This window comes from Blennius ocellaris (assembly GCF_963422515.1).
Source record: "Blennius ocellaris genome assembly, chromosome: 4".
NCBI classification, from domain to species: domain Eukaryota; kingdom Metazoa; phylum Chordata; class Actinopteri; order Blenniiformes; family Blenniidae; genus Blennius; species Blennius ocellaris.
In genome coordinates, this window is record NC_137653.1 from 9977971 (window position 1) to 9997303 (window position 19333).

General features: G+C 39.3%; 1 protein-coding gene across 1 annotated transcript in view; it reads left to right on the forward strand.

The window, feature by feature from the left end:
* ppp1r16b (protein phosphatase 1, regulatory subunit 16B) overlaps nt 1–19333 on the forward strand; it is a gene marked incomplete at its 5' end in the record, with an annotated part of 62348 nt that overhangs the window by 23474 nt on the left and 19541 nt on the right. The window contains 2 exons of the mRNA XM_080495575.1: nt 5615–5685; nt 17068–17213. Of these exons, the coding sequence (XP_080351701.1) occupies nt 5615–5685; nt 17068–17213 (217 nt within the window). The remainder of the gene's footprint in view (nt 1–5614; nt 5686–17067; nt 17214–19333) is intronic.

A 19333-nucleotide genomic window follows, 5' to 3' on the forward strand; every position in this document is an offset into this window, starting at 1 on the left:
GTCAGTTTCTCTGGCTCTGTTGCTGCACTGCTTATTGGACTTGTAAGTGGCTATATAAATCCTCCAGAGAAAACACAGTTCTCTTTTTACCCAGATGGTATTTTCTTTGAGTGTATGTTCTGCCTTCACTTTTTTTTTAATCTTTGTTTTTATTTTCAAATTAATTTCATTGTGTTGTCAGCAAGGTGGCATATGGTAAACAAATTTTAAAGACAAAAGGTTTAAGTCATTAAGTTAAAGTTTAAAAAAAAAAAAAATTGTCCTAATTTGTAGTAGTTATTGCTGATGCTGTTGCGATCAAATTCTTCTGTTCTGTTGTTTTGAGACTTTTTGGAGCCAGAACTTTATATGACAAAGTCAGAATTGATGCCAAAACATGGCAGACTCGCAAAAGTTGGCATAGTTGCCCCTGAAAAGTCCTGATGGACAGAAAATCCTTGATTTGCATTTTTCCCCACAACATCTTGTTGATTGCAGCTGATCACATTTTTGCCCAAAAGAATCCAGTGTTTCTCATCATTTTGACCACATATAGAATCCCTTGTGCACTCTCTTTTATTCAAAATGATACAAAATGTTAAAGCTACTATATTCAGTTATAGAGACTGAAAGCTCAATTGAAGAAAACGTCTAAAAACTTGGGCTTATTGATCCATCCTTCTTTAATATCATACAAATTAAGATTATATTGGACTGGAACCGATCCCAGCTGGCTCAAAGGCGAAGGCAGAATTTACCCAATGGAGAGACGCCAGCATAGTTTATACTATGGGAGTACTACACTGGAGTACTGGTGCATGAACTGGAAGAACTTGTAAATTCCTCCAACACCGGACTTCAACTGGGGATCCCGCTGTGAGGCGTGAGTGCTAAAAACTACACAAATTATTTTGCTTATATGTTTATTTAATCAAAGTGGCTGCATCCCCCCTTGAGGACGGATTTTACTGCAAAATAATTTCTGAATGTTTCTTCTGTTCCCGACACTGCTGGATGTAAATACTCTCGTTCTCAACACCAGGATTCTGGGGAAATGGAAAGAGAGAGTGAGAGAAAAAAGTTTAATGTCAATTTAGAAGTGGAGATAAAAAAAAGCTTAACAATCCTCATCTGAGTTCCTGAAATCCTCTTGTCACATCTGTGCAGGTTTTACGCTCAGACTGTGACTCCTACCTGCAGCAATTCATTTCTTTCAGTAAATGAAAAATCAAGAAAGGAAAGCTTAAATAATGTTGCGACAGAGTTTCGAGTGAATTAAAGGCTCTTTACATTTACATGCTTAATGCTGATAAATGCTTCTCAGGACGTTATGGGGTTGAAAATAAATCTCGAGCGTAGTCACATTGTTAGGAATATAGATTTTTCCATTAGCGATGTTTTTTTTCCCTCCTCCTATTGAATGTAAACAAATAAAGGAAATGACGCTGTAGTTGGTCTGTCTTTGGCTCTGTACAAATCGAATTATATTTCATACATGGGTTTTTGGCTTCGACTGCCCGTTTTTAATCCACTTTTTCTCAGCATTAAAACTTTGAACATGGGTCCCGCATTTAGTCATTACTTGAATTGCTTCTTTGCATAAATATTTTAGTTATGGACCTGCGGAAGTGCACAATTATGATACAATAAATTTTGTAAGCAGCTCCAAGATTGTCCTCTTGAATTTTCTATTCCATTTTTTTTTTATTCATTTTTATTATCACAGCAGTTGCAAAAGTCATCCAGCGGCACTTAACACAGAAAGTACAAGCAGAATATATATTATAAAAATGGTATGGAACAGATGGCACCATCATGTGTGCGTGCGTGGGGGGGAGGCTTCTGTCCTCTAAAACTGTTGCACCGTGGATCACATCTTCATACATTTACAATAACTTCATTAATATTTACCACAAACACTTATTCATTTTCCGTATTGGCTTGTTGCCATCCTCTAGAAATCCTCCATTCAAAAGCAGGTTGCCAGCTAATTTGAATTCAGTTTTGGTCTCCTCAGGCGGCACAATGTGACATTTGGTCCCCTCATATTTCCAACTCCAGACATGTAATTACAAGAATATCACAGAGGGATGCTGCGTAAGAAGATGTTGGCACTGTCGCTCCCCTGAGATTGGTTGTTTACAACCTGCGTTGTTACGCTCTTGATTTACAACACTTGCCTCTGCGAATGCACGCGGGGAAAGCAGAAATGTGGTGTGGCGTTTGTTGGATGCAGTCGAACTGAACTTGCACTCCATAACCTTGGATGAAATTCTCCCTGGAGTCGCCGTAACATTTCAGCTCTGCGCTCGCTCCGATCCCGCAGGGCTGCCACTGAAGCAGATACTTAGGCTCTACAGGCTTCCGATGTTGAAGGCGTGATGATGCAGAAATTGCTCAGACAAAGTGAAATATGACATGTAAGCAGGGTTGACAGTCCTATTCATCAAAGGTCTATTGGTGCAGAGTACAGGAAGTTCTATAATGCACTTGGGTTGATGACGGCTGCCCTTTCATCCTCCAGCTTTATTTTTAAAAGAACAGCCTCTTCACCACATTTTGCACAATGTGCCTCCATAATGAGCAGCTGCCAGGTTTTGTCCTTCACTTCAAGGAAAACTCCTGCAAAACAAACCTGCTGGACAGAAGAGCTGAACTCTCTCCTTTTCGGTTACCTTCAAATTCCTCTCATTGTCATGACCTCCCTTTTCCAGTACAAACTGCCTCCCGTCATCTTGTTAGCTTGTCTTGATAAAAAATGAATTTAATATCTTGGGAGATTTTTCTCAGAAGGAACCAGCTGCAGCTCCTCCTAGTAAAACTGCTTTTTATCCGTCTCATCAAAGACTCTCTTGCCAAAGATGTTTGGAGGAATCGGGCAGGTGTGTTCACTTAAAAAAAAAAAAAAAAATCCAGCTGCAGCAGCTTAATAGATAAAGCAATATTTCATATTCAGAGGTCAAAATAACAACGCATTTTCAATACTTTACTTGGGTCTCTTTTTTCTGATTACTTTAAAAGGTTTCCTACTTAATTTAAAAAATAAAAAGATTTACCTTTAGATTTCAGTCGCTCTATCTTTGTATAAATTTTTTTCCAAAGTGAAGAAGTCGAATTGTTCTTTTTTTATCAAAGTCTTTTTGTAACAAACTGTTTCCATGGGAGCATGTTTGCCAGCTTTGCTTTTCCGTTTTCACAAGTTCACAGGCTTACACACTTTACATTTTGTTTCCATTGATATACTCCTCAAAAACTAGAACTGAACATAATAGAAAAGAAATATAAAGAAATGTGAACTTTTCTACAGTAAAGAGCAGGTATGTCACCTCAACGATAATAAAACATAAAAAGATGAGAACGTTTAAATGTTATGTTAAATTATAGACTGTGTTGCAGTTTCTATGTAGCAGGTATCATTAGTGATGCATTGTCTTCTTTTTTGCACACCGCAGATTTAACATAGGATTGTATCTCTGTTTCTTTTGTTTTCCCTTCGCACAACTGAGATCAATTAAGAGCAGTGTGAGATTCAGATAATTTTTCTCAGGCTTCCATCAGACAGCTTCATTTATGCCTCATGGGGGAATCAGTTGAAGCTTCTCACTTTGTTCACACAATCTTCACAACCTCCAAATGATGTAATGGGGAACATAATTTTTCAGAAATTGACTGAAAAAGCTTTGATCCCATTTTTTCCTGTGTCACAGACATGGTTCAGATGCTGTAAGAACTTTAGGTCTCATACCAGCATGAAGGTGGCCCCTAGTTTAAGGCTGATATAATAAAAACATTGTCAAAACAGAAATCACAATGTCAAAGTGGAGTATGGGTGTGGAGGGCGCCAGCACACAGACGGGCATGGAAACGACTTGAAAACAGATTTTTTTTAAAAGACGGAGAGAAAGAGAGCAGGGAAACAAATAGTCAAGAGGTTGGGGTGCATAACCACAGAGTAACGAGTCGATTCAGGGACTTTTCCTTCACATAATTTCCTCTTTTTCTGTATTCCTGCTGCTTCTGTTCATCTCAAACTGGGCAACATGATTTGTTTTTATATATATATATATATATCTCCAATGGATTTCTACTTTTGCTTCCTCTGTCTTCTGAAGAACATGTCGGGTTTCATTTACCTCTTAATGAGAAGCGGAATAATTTCAAATCACAGAAAGGAAACACTGCTGTGAAGAAAAAACTGTTTTCTTCCTATTGTTTATATGTGGTTTTATTTGTAAAAATGGTTGAAGTCTGATCATAGAGCCAATTTGATGCTCTATATATTTTAAAGAGCTCCACAGAATCCAGAGAAATATGGTGACAGAAATGCATATGATCTTTCCATTTTTGTTTTTACAAGAAATTTTCATTAAGAAAAATGTATAAGCAGTTTATAAATGTAATTATTTAATAACCACATACTTTTTTTTGCAACAAATATAGTCTAAATTAAGGCAAAAATAAATGATAAAATAAGCTGTAGTATGTTCACTTTCAACCTTGCGTCCTGCCCCTTCGTGATTAAATCCTCTATCTATAACCAAACAACCAAGCATTAAAAATATATTTTTTAGCAGGTGCATTCCTGGCCAATGGCCTTGATCCCAATTGTGGATTCATATAAAACCAAATTCATACAGGCCAGGTTCATGGATCAGATTTATTTAGTTTTTAATGCAACCGGAGCTTTTAAAAAAGTTTACAAGAGGATTGTGCGTCCTATTTTTATAAACACGTGTATTTGTGACATGACTTTCATGGCAGATCTAGTTAATGTATTTGGGCTGGTTTTCCTGCCAGTTGATATAGAAATTATTAATCCCAGATCCCTCTCATATCTCTTTCAACATCAAAACCTGGTTCGTACACTTGCTCTGTTTTTTTGTATTTTTTTTCTTTTTTCTTTTTGTATTTGAGAGTGAAGGCAGGTGGCAGCTCTGCCAAAAACAAGGGATAATAATGACATTGAGAGGTGCCCTACGTGCCTCTACCACTTCCTGTGCAGGCTGGCAGGTTTTCTCCGCCCGGCAGCTGTCGGGTGTTGGTAGTTTGAGAATCAGAGCCCAGCGCTCATCTGTTCGCAGTGCGAGGCAGGCCAACGGTATAATCCCGAGCTTCATTACATCATCCTCCCTATCCCCATTCACTCCCTCACATGTTCATCTATATTTCCAGGGTCATTTGGTTAACATCCTGACCAGGCTGATAATTTGAGAGATTGAAGTTCCTGCAGCGATGCATCATGACGCTGCATCACGATTAACGGATTGCAGATTGATTGGTGATGTCATTCAGAGACAAAAGGTTAAGTTTAGGTGCATGCTCATAGGAATTAGGCTGCATTAGACCCCCCCCCCAGTACTCTTACTCCCCTTCTCTGGAGCTCAGGCATTTGTAATCTCGCTCAAATATTGATAATGGAAAAAGCAGCTGAATCGTATTCCCAATTTGTATGCATGGGCAGCAAGCTGAGAACAATTCAATCCTTGGTTTACAAAATACAGATACTTGGTTGTAATTACTTCTGAACTGATTTGTTAAAGTGATGCATGAAGTAGATCAAGACCTCTTGGTTGGCTCTAATTTGTTGAAATCTGTGATTCAAAGAGGTTTCTTTCTTTTTCTGCTTTTTCACCAGTTCGTTACCTGCTGAAAAACAACGTGAGTCCAGACCTCTGCAATGAAGACGGTCTTACTGCTCTGCACCAGGTGAGATGAATTTTGTTTTAATCTATTTGGTTTTCCTTTCTCTTGACTCTCAGCCATTTGTTTAGATAAGCCTGTGCAGCTTTTCGCAGCCTGGTGTAAATCTGATCACAGCGCTACGAGCTGAAACAACATTTCATTTTATGTGAAGTTTGATTTCTACCGCAGCAGGATGCCCACGTTGCAGGTGTTGCTGACAGTGCGGTTTTGTTTGTCTCTCCTAAACTGAAATGTCAATTGCTGCAGAACCTTGAAGAGTAAATGCAGGATTCTGTTCCTTAAGCCTGTGGGGCATCTTCATGGGCAGAAAAGGAGTTGTTTGCAGTGCAGTGACATAACATTTGCTGAACCCCCATTACGTAGAGTCACATTTTAATGGAAACTAATTTAACTTCCTGATGAATAAGCAAACATTTCAAACTGACGTGTTCATTTATTACAATTTTTTTCTTTACAGTGTCTCTTTTTTTTCCACCGCTCTTTCTGTTGTTTTACTATACCTCTGACAGTTTATGCCCTTTCAACTTCTCCGCCTCTTTTCACCGTGCCTCGGCTAATACGGCCATCTCTCTTTCCCTCTTGAGCCGTTCAAAGCCTAATATTCAGAGTCCTGCTGGGAGGGGGCGAGATGAACAGGGCGAAGAGAAAATTGAAGTCCATCAGTCACCGAGCAGCCAAGAGATCAGATTGACCTTTCGGCTTTGAATGTGTGCGCTCCCTGATAATCCTCTATTTGGACAGGTCAGCCGGTACAGTGTCTTTAAAGATGACACGTTTTCACTGCTGCTGCAATATGACAAATGCCACCACACATGACAGAAGCACACAAAGGACAGCCACACAGCACACCCTGGTTTTGTCACTATTTTCAAGGTGCGAGATCAGGGATGTGATTGTCAGCGCCTGGGGGTAACAGAAGCTCAAAACAACATTCAGTGTTTGGCAGAGAAGATTTGGCAAATGTTTCATTTGATGCTACCCACATACTCAGTTCTGCTGCTCATCCCACAAATGCATGTCCTCATAAACATGGCAACGTTTAAAAAGGAAACAATCATGACTTTGAGTGTTGATGAATAGATATGTCCTTACTGTTTTTTTTCTGCTTAATTTATAATTACTGAAAAATGAAATAAACTCAGACACACACTTGTGAATATCCATGATACAGCATTATATTAATTCACATCTATTTGCAGATGGCAGGAGGCAGGACAGAGTCCTTGTGATGTCATTAAACACTTTAAGGTCATAAAACTGCGCTTCATACACTTGCATCATTTATTTTTGAGCTCGACACTGCCTCCCATGGTGTGAATGTGAATGTGGTTGTCTTTCTATTCGTTTGCTTCGTGATGGACTGGCAATAAGTCCAGGGTGTGTTCTGCCCTTGCCCTTAGTAAAGTGGAATTGGCTCCAGTGCCCCACGATCCTGCACAGGATGAAGCAGTATGGAAGATGAACGGGTGTTTCATTGGTGTTGTCATAGTGAAGCTTGAATATTCTTACCGTAGCCGTTAGTGTGAACCAAAGGTACTTTCCTCCACAATCTAGTTGCATGTTTGTTTGGTTAATTAGTGACTGTAAATGTGTGTGAGAGAGTAATTTTTCTTCATACAGATGGAAACTATGAGTTGATATATGACGTTACAATTTCTTCTGGAGCAATTCAAACAAATGCGTCTCGCATTGAAATGTCGTGAGTTGCTTTATTTGCTCCTTTTGAGCAACCTTCCAATGCCTGTCCCCACAACACCAGCAAAACACACACACACACACACACACACACGCACACGCACACGCACACGCACACGCACACGCACGCCACATGACATTGGGTGAGATAAATGAAAGAAAGCGGCGGTGATGTTTCTCTAAATGAGATGTCACATCTGTCCAGGGCTCATCTCACCTCACTGATATGAAACATTAATCAACAGATGGCTTTCATGGTCACTATTTATTCTCTGCACCACAGACAAACACACACATACGCGATCATAACGACTATAGACACCTCAATATTTACTGTGTCAGTCAGTGTAAAGGCTTCATGAAAGCACCTTGATCGCTTTAGTTTGGATGATGTGATGGACGATCGGCATCAAGGCTGTGTGTTGATGCATTAATGTGTTGTATAAATGTGTGCACGAACAGCTGAGCTGTCATCAACCACAAAACAGCCACAGTCCTTCGTTTCTGTGGAACCACTCTGTTGGAAATATGAGGGTGCCAGTGGAGATGGTGAAAGTGTTTCGGAGCAAAAACGTTCTGCAAAGATCAGATTTCACTTCTGTCCAGCTCAACGTCGCCCGGTCGAATTGACATGTAATTATACTGTCAAGCAGAGTTTGACGTTGTACTTCATGTAGTGATTTGCAGGATTGTGAAATTTGCTCTCCAATTCCTATTTTAAAATCTTCACATCTTGTTTTTTTGTTTTTTACTGCAGCAAGCTAAATGACTCTGACTCTTTGGATTAAGTCCTGGTACAAGAGGAGCTTTTCTCTGTCTGTGGCCTCTGTTAAATTGCTGGTTTTGTCTCGATTGTACTACAAGGCCTTGACCTTACCCTTCTCTTGTGGGAAGTAAATCTTCTGTATCGATACATAAAACAAAATTTAAGTTAAGTTTTGCTTATCGTCGAGTAACACAATTGTTGGTCCCTGTTCATCATTTCCGGCTTGAGTATTCATCCTGAGATTTGAAATGAAATTGTCTGAACCTTTATGCCACTTTTGCTTCTTATAAATATGAGCGGCTTTAGCCTGAAGTCATGCAGCTTGGCGTAAAATCTGGATTAAGATGCAAACAAATAAACAAATGTGTCTGTAAATCCGATACTACACTGTCATGTTCTCTCTTTTTATTGCATCAACCAAATCGTTCGCTATACAAGTCGTAGACTGTACAACCACCTGATTCCATTGTCGCAATTGGTGGCAGCTGTGGTGGAACAGTTTATCTTCTGTGCCCAATAAAGGCAGTTTGCTCCTCATCACTACTGTCTGTGTCAAACTGGACCAAAAATGAACTTCTATAGCAACTGTCAATATTGGTTAGTGTGGGTGTAACTTCATGTGTGAATGTAACCAATGGTGAAGCAGTAAAAAAAAAAAAATCTATTGTGGAATAATTTGAGGTGACCATGCCCCCCCCCAATTGCCACATTGATTGCCTCCTATGTGCTTTACAACCACCAGATTAATCTAAGAGTGAAACTTTTTTTGTCTTTTTGTTGCTGTTCTTTTTTTTTTTTTAATCACATCATCTAATTGCATTAATTCTCCAGCGAACAGCAAATGGACAAATAATTTGTTCCTAGAAACGTTTTCTCTCGAAGCTTAACTTCAATATTTCACTAATCGCACCAAGTTGAGCTTTAATAGAGCGGATTTAACAGCCGAAATAGGTAAAGTGCTACAACGTGTGTTGGGTTTGCAGTGTATTGTGTGAATGTCTATTTGTACGGCAATGGACCATCAAGTAGCATTTCATTAGCTTTAGTTTTTGTTTTCTTTAGTTTTTAGAGTTCTGGAAATTGACTTGTCCACACAACCTCTTCTTTTGCTACTGTTAGGATTACCAGACTGTCATCCCGAACCTTTCTCCTTCATGCTCCTTCCTCATGTCAGTCGCCTGCATGTCCTCTCACTGCATCCATTCTCATCATCTCTTCTATACATGATGAAACAATCTCAACCTCGTATCTCAATTTCCCACAAAACTGTCAAACCAGCTCCTTGAGTCTCCTCACTCTTCATCTTGTCCATTCTGCTCACTGCCAGTGAAAACCTCGTCGTCCTCAGCTCTTCCACCTTCAGTTCAACCTTCTCTCTTTAGTCAGTGCCAACGTTTTAAACCATACAAGAACATAACCAATGTTGTTTTTCAGTGTTTGTCTGCCACCTATTCTGAACGGTTGATGGTGAAACAACAAGAGAGATTTATTTTAGGGCTTAAATCAAATCCTGTTCATAACAACAGCTCTGCTTCCTGTACATCGATACAAGTGAGAATCCACATTTGTTTACGTGGGATCTCGTAATAAACTTTATGTTGGTCGAGCTGGAGAAACGTTGGAGCTATGCAGAGGTATTTTTGGTTTGAAAGCATTCTGAGGTAGATGGAAAACGTTCTCCTTGCCAGCGGGATGCTTCCTCACACACCTGCCTGGTGTCGTCCCACATTCGGCCGAGCTACAGCTGTTAACTCGGCTCTGGCATTTTGCTCCGGGACACCGGTGTGGGTGAGTGGAGCTTGATGATCCAGAAAATCTCCATCGTGCTGGAGTCACATTTTAAAACACTTGATATCAGTGATATTACCGCTTGCATATTTACGTAGAGATGGGTATGGAGATAATTGATTTCCATGCTCTAATCAGTCCGGCAGTGAATCTGATCAAGCTGCAAGGTGTGAGAGTTTGCATTTCTTTGCGCTTCCAGCACTTTAATTAATCCTTCAGAGCTCAGTTACTTTAGCTTGGGTGGACACGAGAACCTCCAGCATTTTGGCAACATGGATTTACATTTGGGTTCTCCAAATTAGATGGTGATTCATTCCCGTTTCTCATATAATCCCATTTTTTTAATCATAAAGCAGCTTTTATGGTTGATTTAATGTGCTGTTTTGAATCTCTTGTGTTCCTGTTATGAATGCATTCAAAGAACTGCTGCTAGTCACATTGTGTAGGTGACACTGAAGAGAACAGATGCAACTGAAAAAGTTTCCCAAGTGGATTAAATCGGTGAAGACAGAGAGGCGTGACTCCGAATACTAATACCAAAATACAAATAGATTGACACCATTAATCAGAGGTTTTCTTGTGGTTTGACCCTGGACTTGAGGCCTTTTGGTGTGCTTTCCTCATGTCGTCCAAAAACGTATTATTGTTGCATTATTGGGTTATTGGTGACTCTAACAAAACCATAGATGTAAATGTGATGAACTGCAGCTGCCTATCTTTATGTGTCACTGTTCACATAAATGTCATCCAGTACTTTAGTACGTCCAAAAGGTTTTTCTGCCATAAAATCTGAAATTAGTATGAAAACTGCCTTTTCAACAATCTTCCCTAAGAAAGATAAGAACCTTTAATTATTACTTATAGATGCAGTGAAAGAATCTGCCCTCAGTAAAGTGAGGCTAATGTCAGCCTTTCAAATTTTGTCACTGTTCATAACAGTCTGTAATTGAAAATATCGGGATAACCAGTTGTTTGGTACCAACATTTTTCACCTTATTGAACTTGGAGGTGGGGATATCTTAATGCTACATTTCCACACATCCAGTTTAACCATCACTCATAGTTATATGTCTATTCATGATTCAGTGTGTATGTGGGTGGGTGTGTGTGCTTACACAATCTGATAATTTGAATCTGCAGATATACACATATGGAACTGAAAAATCACAGAAGTGTAATTTGGCTTTCACTTGTTTTGCAGAGCAGTGATTTGATGTTTGATTTACTGTGTGTGAAGGACAGAACAGGAGAGGGGCCGACATGCAGGAGTGTTTCAAATTGTCATTAGTGGCGACACACGACGCACTCAGAGCTGCTTGTCGCCCACCACATTCAATTCATTTAGCCGTTTAGGTCTAATTCTCAACAGATGAACTCAGTGTCTTGGGTTTATTCACTGTGTCTCCTTCAGTCTTTCTGATTTGCATGAGTCATTTTGCTCTGGCAAAATGTCGACCCTCTTTTTAACCTCTGACCGCCTGCAGTCTCAGATATACTCCTCGCCACCTGGACCTGCTCTCGCTCATTTAACTCATCAAATTTCATCTGTCCAGAGATTCATTTTCAGCTTTATTTCCTTGTCTTTTGGCTTCTCAAACCAGACTGCAGTCCTTTCAGCCCACTTATGGGTCACAACAAGACTGTTGCTGTTGTTTTCCAGCCGTACAGGGATAATCTGGGTCTTTGTCTGGGCCACACTCCCGTCGACGTATGAATACTTTCCATGAATAGCACATTATTATTTTGCTTGCTTCATTGTTTTTTAGTTTACTGGCTGGTTAGCATGTGGGTGAAAGTATGTGTTTTTCCTCCATAGGAGAAGCTAAGGGATTAGCCTTGCAGTCAGCCAGCAGGTGGGTTGAAGTATGTGGGTTTATTGAGCAGGAGGAGAGATTAGCCTGCTTGTTGTGCTGCTGTGTAGGTTGCAGCCTCGACATCCGTGGTGCCACTGCTGCGGGCTGGTGCTGTGAAAGTCCATCCATACGTCAGCATATAGGATGTCATTGACACGCGTATGTGTCTCTGAAGAGTCTTGTTCTCGTCAGTTTTATGCGTCTGTTAATTTTTTGTTGAATCTTATCTTCAAAATTGTTCAATTCTTGAAGCGTAATAAGGATTTTTTTCTTCTAATGGGGACATCACATTTTGTTGCCATAGTGACCTGAATCCCCACGGTTTGGTCTGCAGTAAGATTGATGTGCTCATGAAAAGAATGGTAATTTCTAATGCACATGGTTTCATGGGATTTGTGGACATTGCATTGGCTTACATTAACTTCCTACACTTACTTTGAACTCTGACATAACTAGCATAAACATAAACCTAAAACTGTATCACCTTAAAAAAAACATGGTTCTTATGGCAGTGGCTCTCATAGTGTGGGACGTGCCTCCTCTGGGGGGTGCCAGAGAGCTTCATAATGGTCAAAGGGGAAATCAGGAGGTCAGGGGGATACCTTTTTCTCACTATGATTTGTGTCTTTAAAATTTTTGAGGGGTCATAATAATAATAAACCAAAAATCGAATTATTAATTGGGTGAAATGCATTATTATAACTGAATGTAATGTAGTTATAATGGAGATGAATTCAAATGTAATATAAGTCTTGCAAAACAGTTGCAGAATAAGAATTTGACTTTTTTTTTTTAGACGGAAACTCAATTATTATCTTGGCTTTAATTCAGTACCTCTGAGATGCTCATAAAGAGCCTTTCTTTTTCCTGCCGTTTCAGCTTGCTGAATCTATATAAATTATCGGCGCATATGTGACAGTAAAGATCTTTTCCACAGTCATACTCATAAAACTGAAAACTTTACATAGATGAAGACAAAGGTATTCCGTGCAAATCCAGTTTCTCCTAAGCTTTTGAGTGCACCTCCTCCTGTGCTCGGTGACTGGGTCCAGCATCTCCAGACTGCAGCCTTCATGTGATTCTTTTTATTTTCTCGCTGCCTGGCTCCTTTCAGCACTGCACCACATCTACATATCACAGATATTATAATGTCATCACATCAGATCATGATGGTGAAATTCCTCCAGACGACTCCAGGAACGACTGATGGGGCATGCCGTGTCTGTAGCACCGAGTTCGATGATCACCCAGAGCCATTTTTAAACTCCACGTTCAGTCTGTTTGCAAAAAAGCCCCAAAAAACAACACACTGCTTGTTTTACTTTTGAGATCAAGCCGTTGATATCTGGATCTCAGAGGAGTGAGGCAAACTCTGCAAGCTCATAAAGTTAATAAAAGGGAGATGGAAAAAGTTTGCGGCAGCATAAACCCGAGAGTGCACTCACATGAAGAGAGGATGTCTTTTATCAAGTAATTGTGCCAAGTGAAACAGAAGTGTCCTCCAGTGAATAATTGCACTTCATTACTTCATTAAAGGAGCTTTATTTTTTCCATTTCTCTCTAATAGTCAAGTAAAATGGAAGATTTTTCAATATCTTTCTATTTTACTTGACTATTGCATTGTAACGCAGGTACGCACACATAGTGTGATTACATCACTGCAGTTATTACATTAGTGTCCATTTTACATTGTTGGTTGCAACATGATTCATTGCTTTAAAATCTATTCGTAGTCTAAACCTATAGCAGTATCAATAAGAAAGTGGTCTAATCAGCCCAAAAGATAAGTGAATTTCTATTTGCTCTTTCAGGAAGTCCCTGCAGATGTATTTTAGAATTAGATCATCTCTATGATTGAAGTCCTTCCTGCTATAAATGGCAATTGAACCAATGTCCTTGACATTTGAGGTCAAAATTTAACCTGATGCCCCAACAAGGGTTGGGGGATACTAGACTGAACTATTAAGCCTTTTCAAATGTGAACGTTTTAAGCAGTAACTTCAAGGTAGACTTGGTGTTTGTCCGTCATATACAGTGGATTCTCACACAAATTGGCCTTCAGGTGATATGCTGCATTCACTTCATCTGTACAAACAGCACAATGGTAGCATTCATGCATAGGTAATATATGTGTGTTCATTGTAGTTTTGCTATTCGGTGGAAATTGCAAAAATACTTGGTTAAGATTGTAATCTGGTGATCTTCACCCATCCCTCCCCCGACAGGATGTGTTTGTCAGCCAGTCATGTTTCCACTCATTAGTTGTTGCTGCATGTATTTCACCTCTTATCTGTCTTGCAGCTATCGCTCCTCTGCATCTGTGCAGTAATTTCATTTCCTCTCCTGTGTTGCAGATTAATTTACGTACTCCCCCACCACACTTCAGTCTGAGCTGCCTTATCTGAGTAGCCTTGGAAGGCGAAGCAACACAACTCCAGAGAATGTTTCTTCTTCCGTCAATGCGGTTTAATAACTTACTTTCTTTTTTTTTTTTTTTAAATGGTTGTTTCTGCGCTCAGCTTAAACATTTATCAGGGGGTTTTGTGATACTGCAGCTGATTGTCGGAGCCATCGGATCATCACACAGTCACAGCCACCTTGAGCTGGACTCTACTACAAGCTGATACTTGCTACCGAGGGTATATCGTGTCACAAGAATGGCATTTATTGTCATCTTGTGCATTCACCTACCAGAATGTAGATATTTTGTTTAATAACCTAAAGTGCTCCAGACAGTTTTGAAAGCGTGGGCTGGTAATTGTTGTAAAACCTCTTGAAAGCAGAAACTAAATGGAAATGATTCTGACAGGATGCTGAAGAACAGAGCCTCTGTGTTTGTTGTTTGTTTTTCCCAAAAGTGACTGTCTTCTAATCACCCCCCACACCCCCAACCCCCAACCCCCACACACTCCTGCCCCACCATCATAACCTCCTCCCTCTATTCTTCTCCTGGCATTTCCCTGCTGTTGGTTTATATTCATGTTTGTGTGTGTCTCTCTCTCTGTATTATTGTTCGCTCTGCTCTTGCTCTTTCTCTAAGATACTAGAAACCTCCAGAGATTGCACTTGAGCTCATTCTCCATGTAAATCCACGAGAAAGAAAAAGTGTCTTCGTTCTGCAGCTCAACTTCTCAAGGTTTATACGATGAACAGGTTCACTACGTGGGAATACTTAATGAAAAGTTTTCCACCCCTCATGATTCAGAATACCATCATGAAGGACCAACCAAATGTATTTATTTATGTGTAGGGATCATTACTTGTAGGTCTGTCAACAATTGCTAGCTTACCAATTATACTGACATTGGACTGAGGTACAGAGAATCATATAATATTTATAACTATTTTCAGTATTTTTATTGCTCTAAAACTCAACGGCTTTTCTTGCATTTGAATGAACTCGGGTAGCAGTTTTTTTTTTCCTCACGCAAACTTGACTTTGACGACCGAGATGACTTTTTGCATTTTTTATGAGTGTCACAGTCACCGTAGGTTCTCTTAAAGTGGTACTTTTGGGTTCACTGCACACAACTTGAAGACTACGAAGTCTGAACATTGTTCTTTTTTGTGTTTGCTGTCCCAGGGGTTTTAAAAAGGAGGGTGTTTTACTGTGCTATTGTTTCATAGCACTGGATGAAGTATCAACAATGAAATACACAGCCGAAAGTCACATCCAATAGTTCGTAAGGAAATTCAACCATAACATGTCAGGTGGCAACTTTTTCATTACAGCAACACAACAAACTGTTTTTTTTACATGGCCTGGCAATTGTCAGTCAGTCTCATCATGGAAAAATACCCACATTAATACCTCCAGGCAAATTTAGTCACCAATTATCCTTAAAAAAAAACAAAAAACAAAGACGCAGAGAATGTTCAAGAAAAGCCTCCACTTCTTCGTATTTATTATTATTTTAATTTAAGTTAATCTTTTCAAATAATATCTATGACAATTAAATTCAGTTTGTTTATATAACAAATAATCAAGTTACAGGCAGTTAAAAAAAAAAGAAAACAAGACGTTGATCTTTTAACTTAATTTTTTTCAGCAACCTGAAGGCTCAAGATGATTTAAAATGGGAGAAAAATACAATCCACTCCCTTGCTTTATTTATATCGTACATAATTTAGCTATTGTAGCACATATAAGTAGCTGTAATGGTTTGTTGGGTGGAAAATAATCATTTATAAATCAATCTAAGGACTTTAGCCATTAAACCCTGCCCTGCTTTCCTCACAAGGCATCTTGGGATTTCCTGCTGTTTCCCAGACGCTTCAGCAGGAAAAGCTCAAGAGTTCATAAATTCCATGTTTACTGGACTCTTTTATTCCCTGTTATCTCTATTTTCTTGCATTTTCTGACAGTCTACTTATCCTCCCATTGTTTAAATCCTCAATAAAGCACACACGCTGGCTCTATAACAGGATTATGTACAGCCTCATATTTATTTTTAATTACATTGTGACTATTGCTTCAGTTAAATATGAAAGTGAAAGAGAGTTTACAACCCTCCTCCAAAGGTGTTGCTGCTCTGACATAAGAAAAAGCTTGTAGCAAAGTCTGGATGAAAAGAAAAAAAAAACTGGGTTTTTGCTTTGAAAAGCGACTTAGGTTTGATTAAAGATGTCGAAGGCTTTTGTTGACCTTTCACACTCCTCAGATTTACTGATTTCATTTGGACCTCCTGCTTGGACAAAGTTCTCTGTCTTTAAACTTGCACTTTACAGTCTGCTGTTTTTCTCAGTTTTTCTTCGCTCTGTCTTTTTGTTCAGCGGCATGGTGCTGCCACACTCGCACCAATTAGAGTTGCTGGAGAAAACTGCTGCTCCCGACAGTGGCCAGATTTGTACGACTGTCCTCATGTTAAAATTTTCCTTCCTTCTCCTACTATCACACCCAGTTTCATTGTGTCCCTCTCTCTCACGTCCAGGGAACAGCCCACACAGTGGTTTGAATGTCAGAATGACTGTATATTTCACTCCACTACTTGTTTGAACACAGAGAGCACGACTTCTGCATGGACGTCTGGTTGCATTTGTTTCCTACCTTTTTCAAAAAAAATATTTTAAATAGTTCTTCTTTTTGCCGATTAAGCTGCCGATGCATACAGCACAGAGAAGTGCCCATCATCTAAATTATAATGTAGAGCTCTATTTCGGACAGCGTAACTCAATAGAATCATCTTGAGTATTTTCTCCGTCAGTATTCTCTCCATTTTAAGATTTCAAGCTGAGAAGTGTTTAATATCTGAGTCTAATCTTGTCCATCATTTCTTTTTTAAGTGCTGTATTGACAATTACGAGGAGATGGTGAAGATCCTGCTGGACCGAGGAGCCAGCGTTAACGCTCAGGACAATGAATTATGGACGCCGCTGCACGCTGCTGCCACCTGTGGCCATGCGGGACTCGTCAAGATACTCATTGCACAGTAAGACAAGCATGTGTGCTTCACAACATTAAATTGCATTGTGATGCTTATGTCTCCAGATGTGTTGGACTGAGATTTAGGATGTGAGGGAACCAAGATACTACATCCACGACTTTAAAAATAATTTATGTGATTGTAAACAACAAAAAAAACTCAGTGTCCACAAGTTGTGTAATGTTGTGTGACTAATAAAGCCGTTGACTAGATTAGCAGCCTGAGCAGAGTTTGTTAACCAACTGATTCATGTTCGACTTGGTTGAGGTTCTCATTGACTCGTTTCAATCGATGAGCATCAGCAGATGGAGGCATGAGCTGAGCCGGTTTTCTGAGGATAACACTTAAGCGAACAATCATTTAGAATTCTTCTGCATATCACCGCGGCTGCAGACAGATTGTCAGGTACAAACTTGTTCATGGTTCCCGGTGGGTCACCAAAGGCAATTTGTAGGAGCTTGAATTAATGTGTAACTGAGTTTTAAACAATTGATTTTTCCCTGCTTAAACCACAACAAATGATACAACCTTGAGGGGGTGGAAAAAAAAAAAAGGATTGGAATACACCTGACAGGGGAAATTAGTTTCAAAGCATATAAAGGCATACCTTTGTTAGAAGTTTTTTAACAGATGAAAATAAAGACCCGAGGTGTCACATAAATGACTGTCCTCTATTGTTTCCCCACGTTAGTATATTTTAATTTACTCTTTCACTGTGGTTTCATACGTACTAATAAATATGTCTCCGTTTGTATTAGAAAGACTTACTTGTACTTTAGTTTCCATTTTATCTGTTTGATTTTTGTTGCGTCTTTGCAAATAGTTTCCCTTTTAAGCATTAATGAATGACTTTGACTTGCATGTCATTGCGTGAGAGGTGTTATTTAAATAAAGATTGATTTTGAAAATATGTACATAAAAGATATCCCTTATTAAGCCAATAATACTCCAACTGACAGTCAGTAAAGGATAATATTGAATTATGTCCAGCAGCGAGCTGTATAATGATGCGCAAATGACACAGAATGACTCGTGATCCATCTTTATTATGCAGCTGTTATTAAACACGATCTGACCTATGTTCCTCTTTATGTTACATGACACCTCTGCAAATATGCGGCAGGAGTTCATACGTTGTTTAATGAGGATTTAATTGAATCGTAATAAAAGTGTCAGAGCAACACACAGGAAGAGGCAAAGCACTTTAAAATGCCGAAGGTTTTTACACGCTTGGCGCTGGATCACAGCTTGTGGGAGTAGAAACCCACATTCAGACGCATTGTAGAGTCTCACGGCCACGGTCTGTTGATGTGCAAAACTTGTCAAACCGATCGTGTTGTCTCTTGGGCTCATTATCCAGAGAAAAATAACCACTGATTAAAAACGGGCTGCCAACTTGTTTTGGGCAGTAAGAATTTAATCAGCACTATTAATTATGTGACTAACAAAGATTTGTTTTGTCGTTTCTGTCCAGCACTTTGAGTTATGGATCAGCAGCTTTCAGCTTTATATATTTTTCCCCACTTGAACACAAACATAACATACAGACAACAAAACAGTTTACATCCATGGGCCAAACTGATTACAGACCTCTGGTTATCTGTCTTAATTTTCCCAATATTTTCATTTAAATATCTGATCTCAATACCTTATCTATGATTATCGCTGACTTGCTGTATTTACACAGACCATAGGAAATCTGACTAAAACCTGATCCTATTTAAATCACTTTAACACTTAACATGCATACAAATAACAGATTATATTGAGAAACCGATCGAAGGCACTGGCATAGCCCTGTTCATGATGTGATACGAGTCCCTTTAAATGGCACTCTGGATTGCTTCATGCGTACCATTTAGAGGAAAAACAGGGGTGGTGACCACACTCCTCTTAAATAAATCATTGTTTATTCCTGATCAGACTCTAAACAATGTGCTGCAGTTTCAAAAGAAACACAGCACGTTTGATTAATTTATCTAACAAATCTGTCAATACTGGATGTGTGTGATGTGCAACTTCACAGTGCAAGTCATTACAGGATTGATCAACCCTACTGGGGATGTTCTTGGATGCATATAAACCTACACATCAATCTGATCTCTTTCGGTGTTCATGTAAACAGG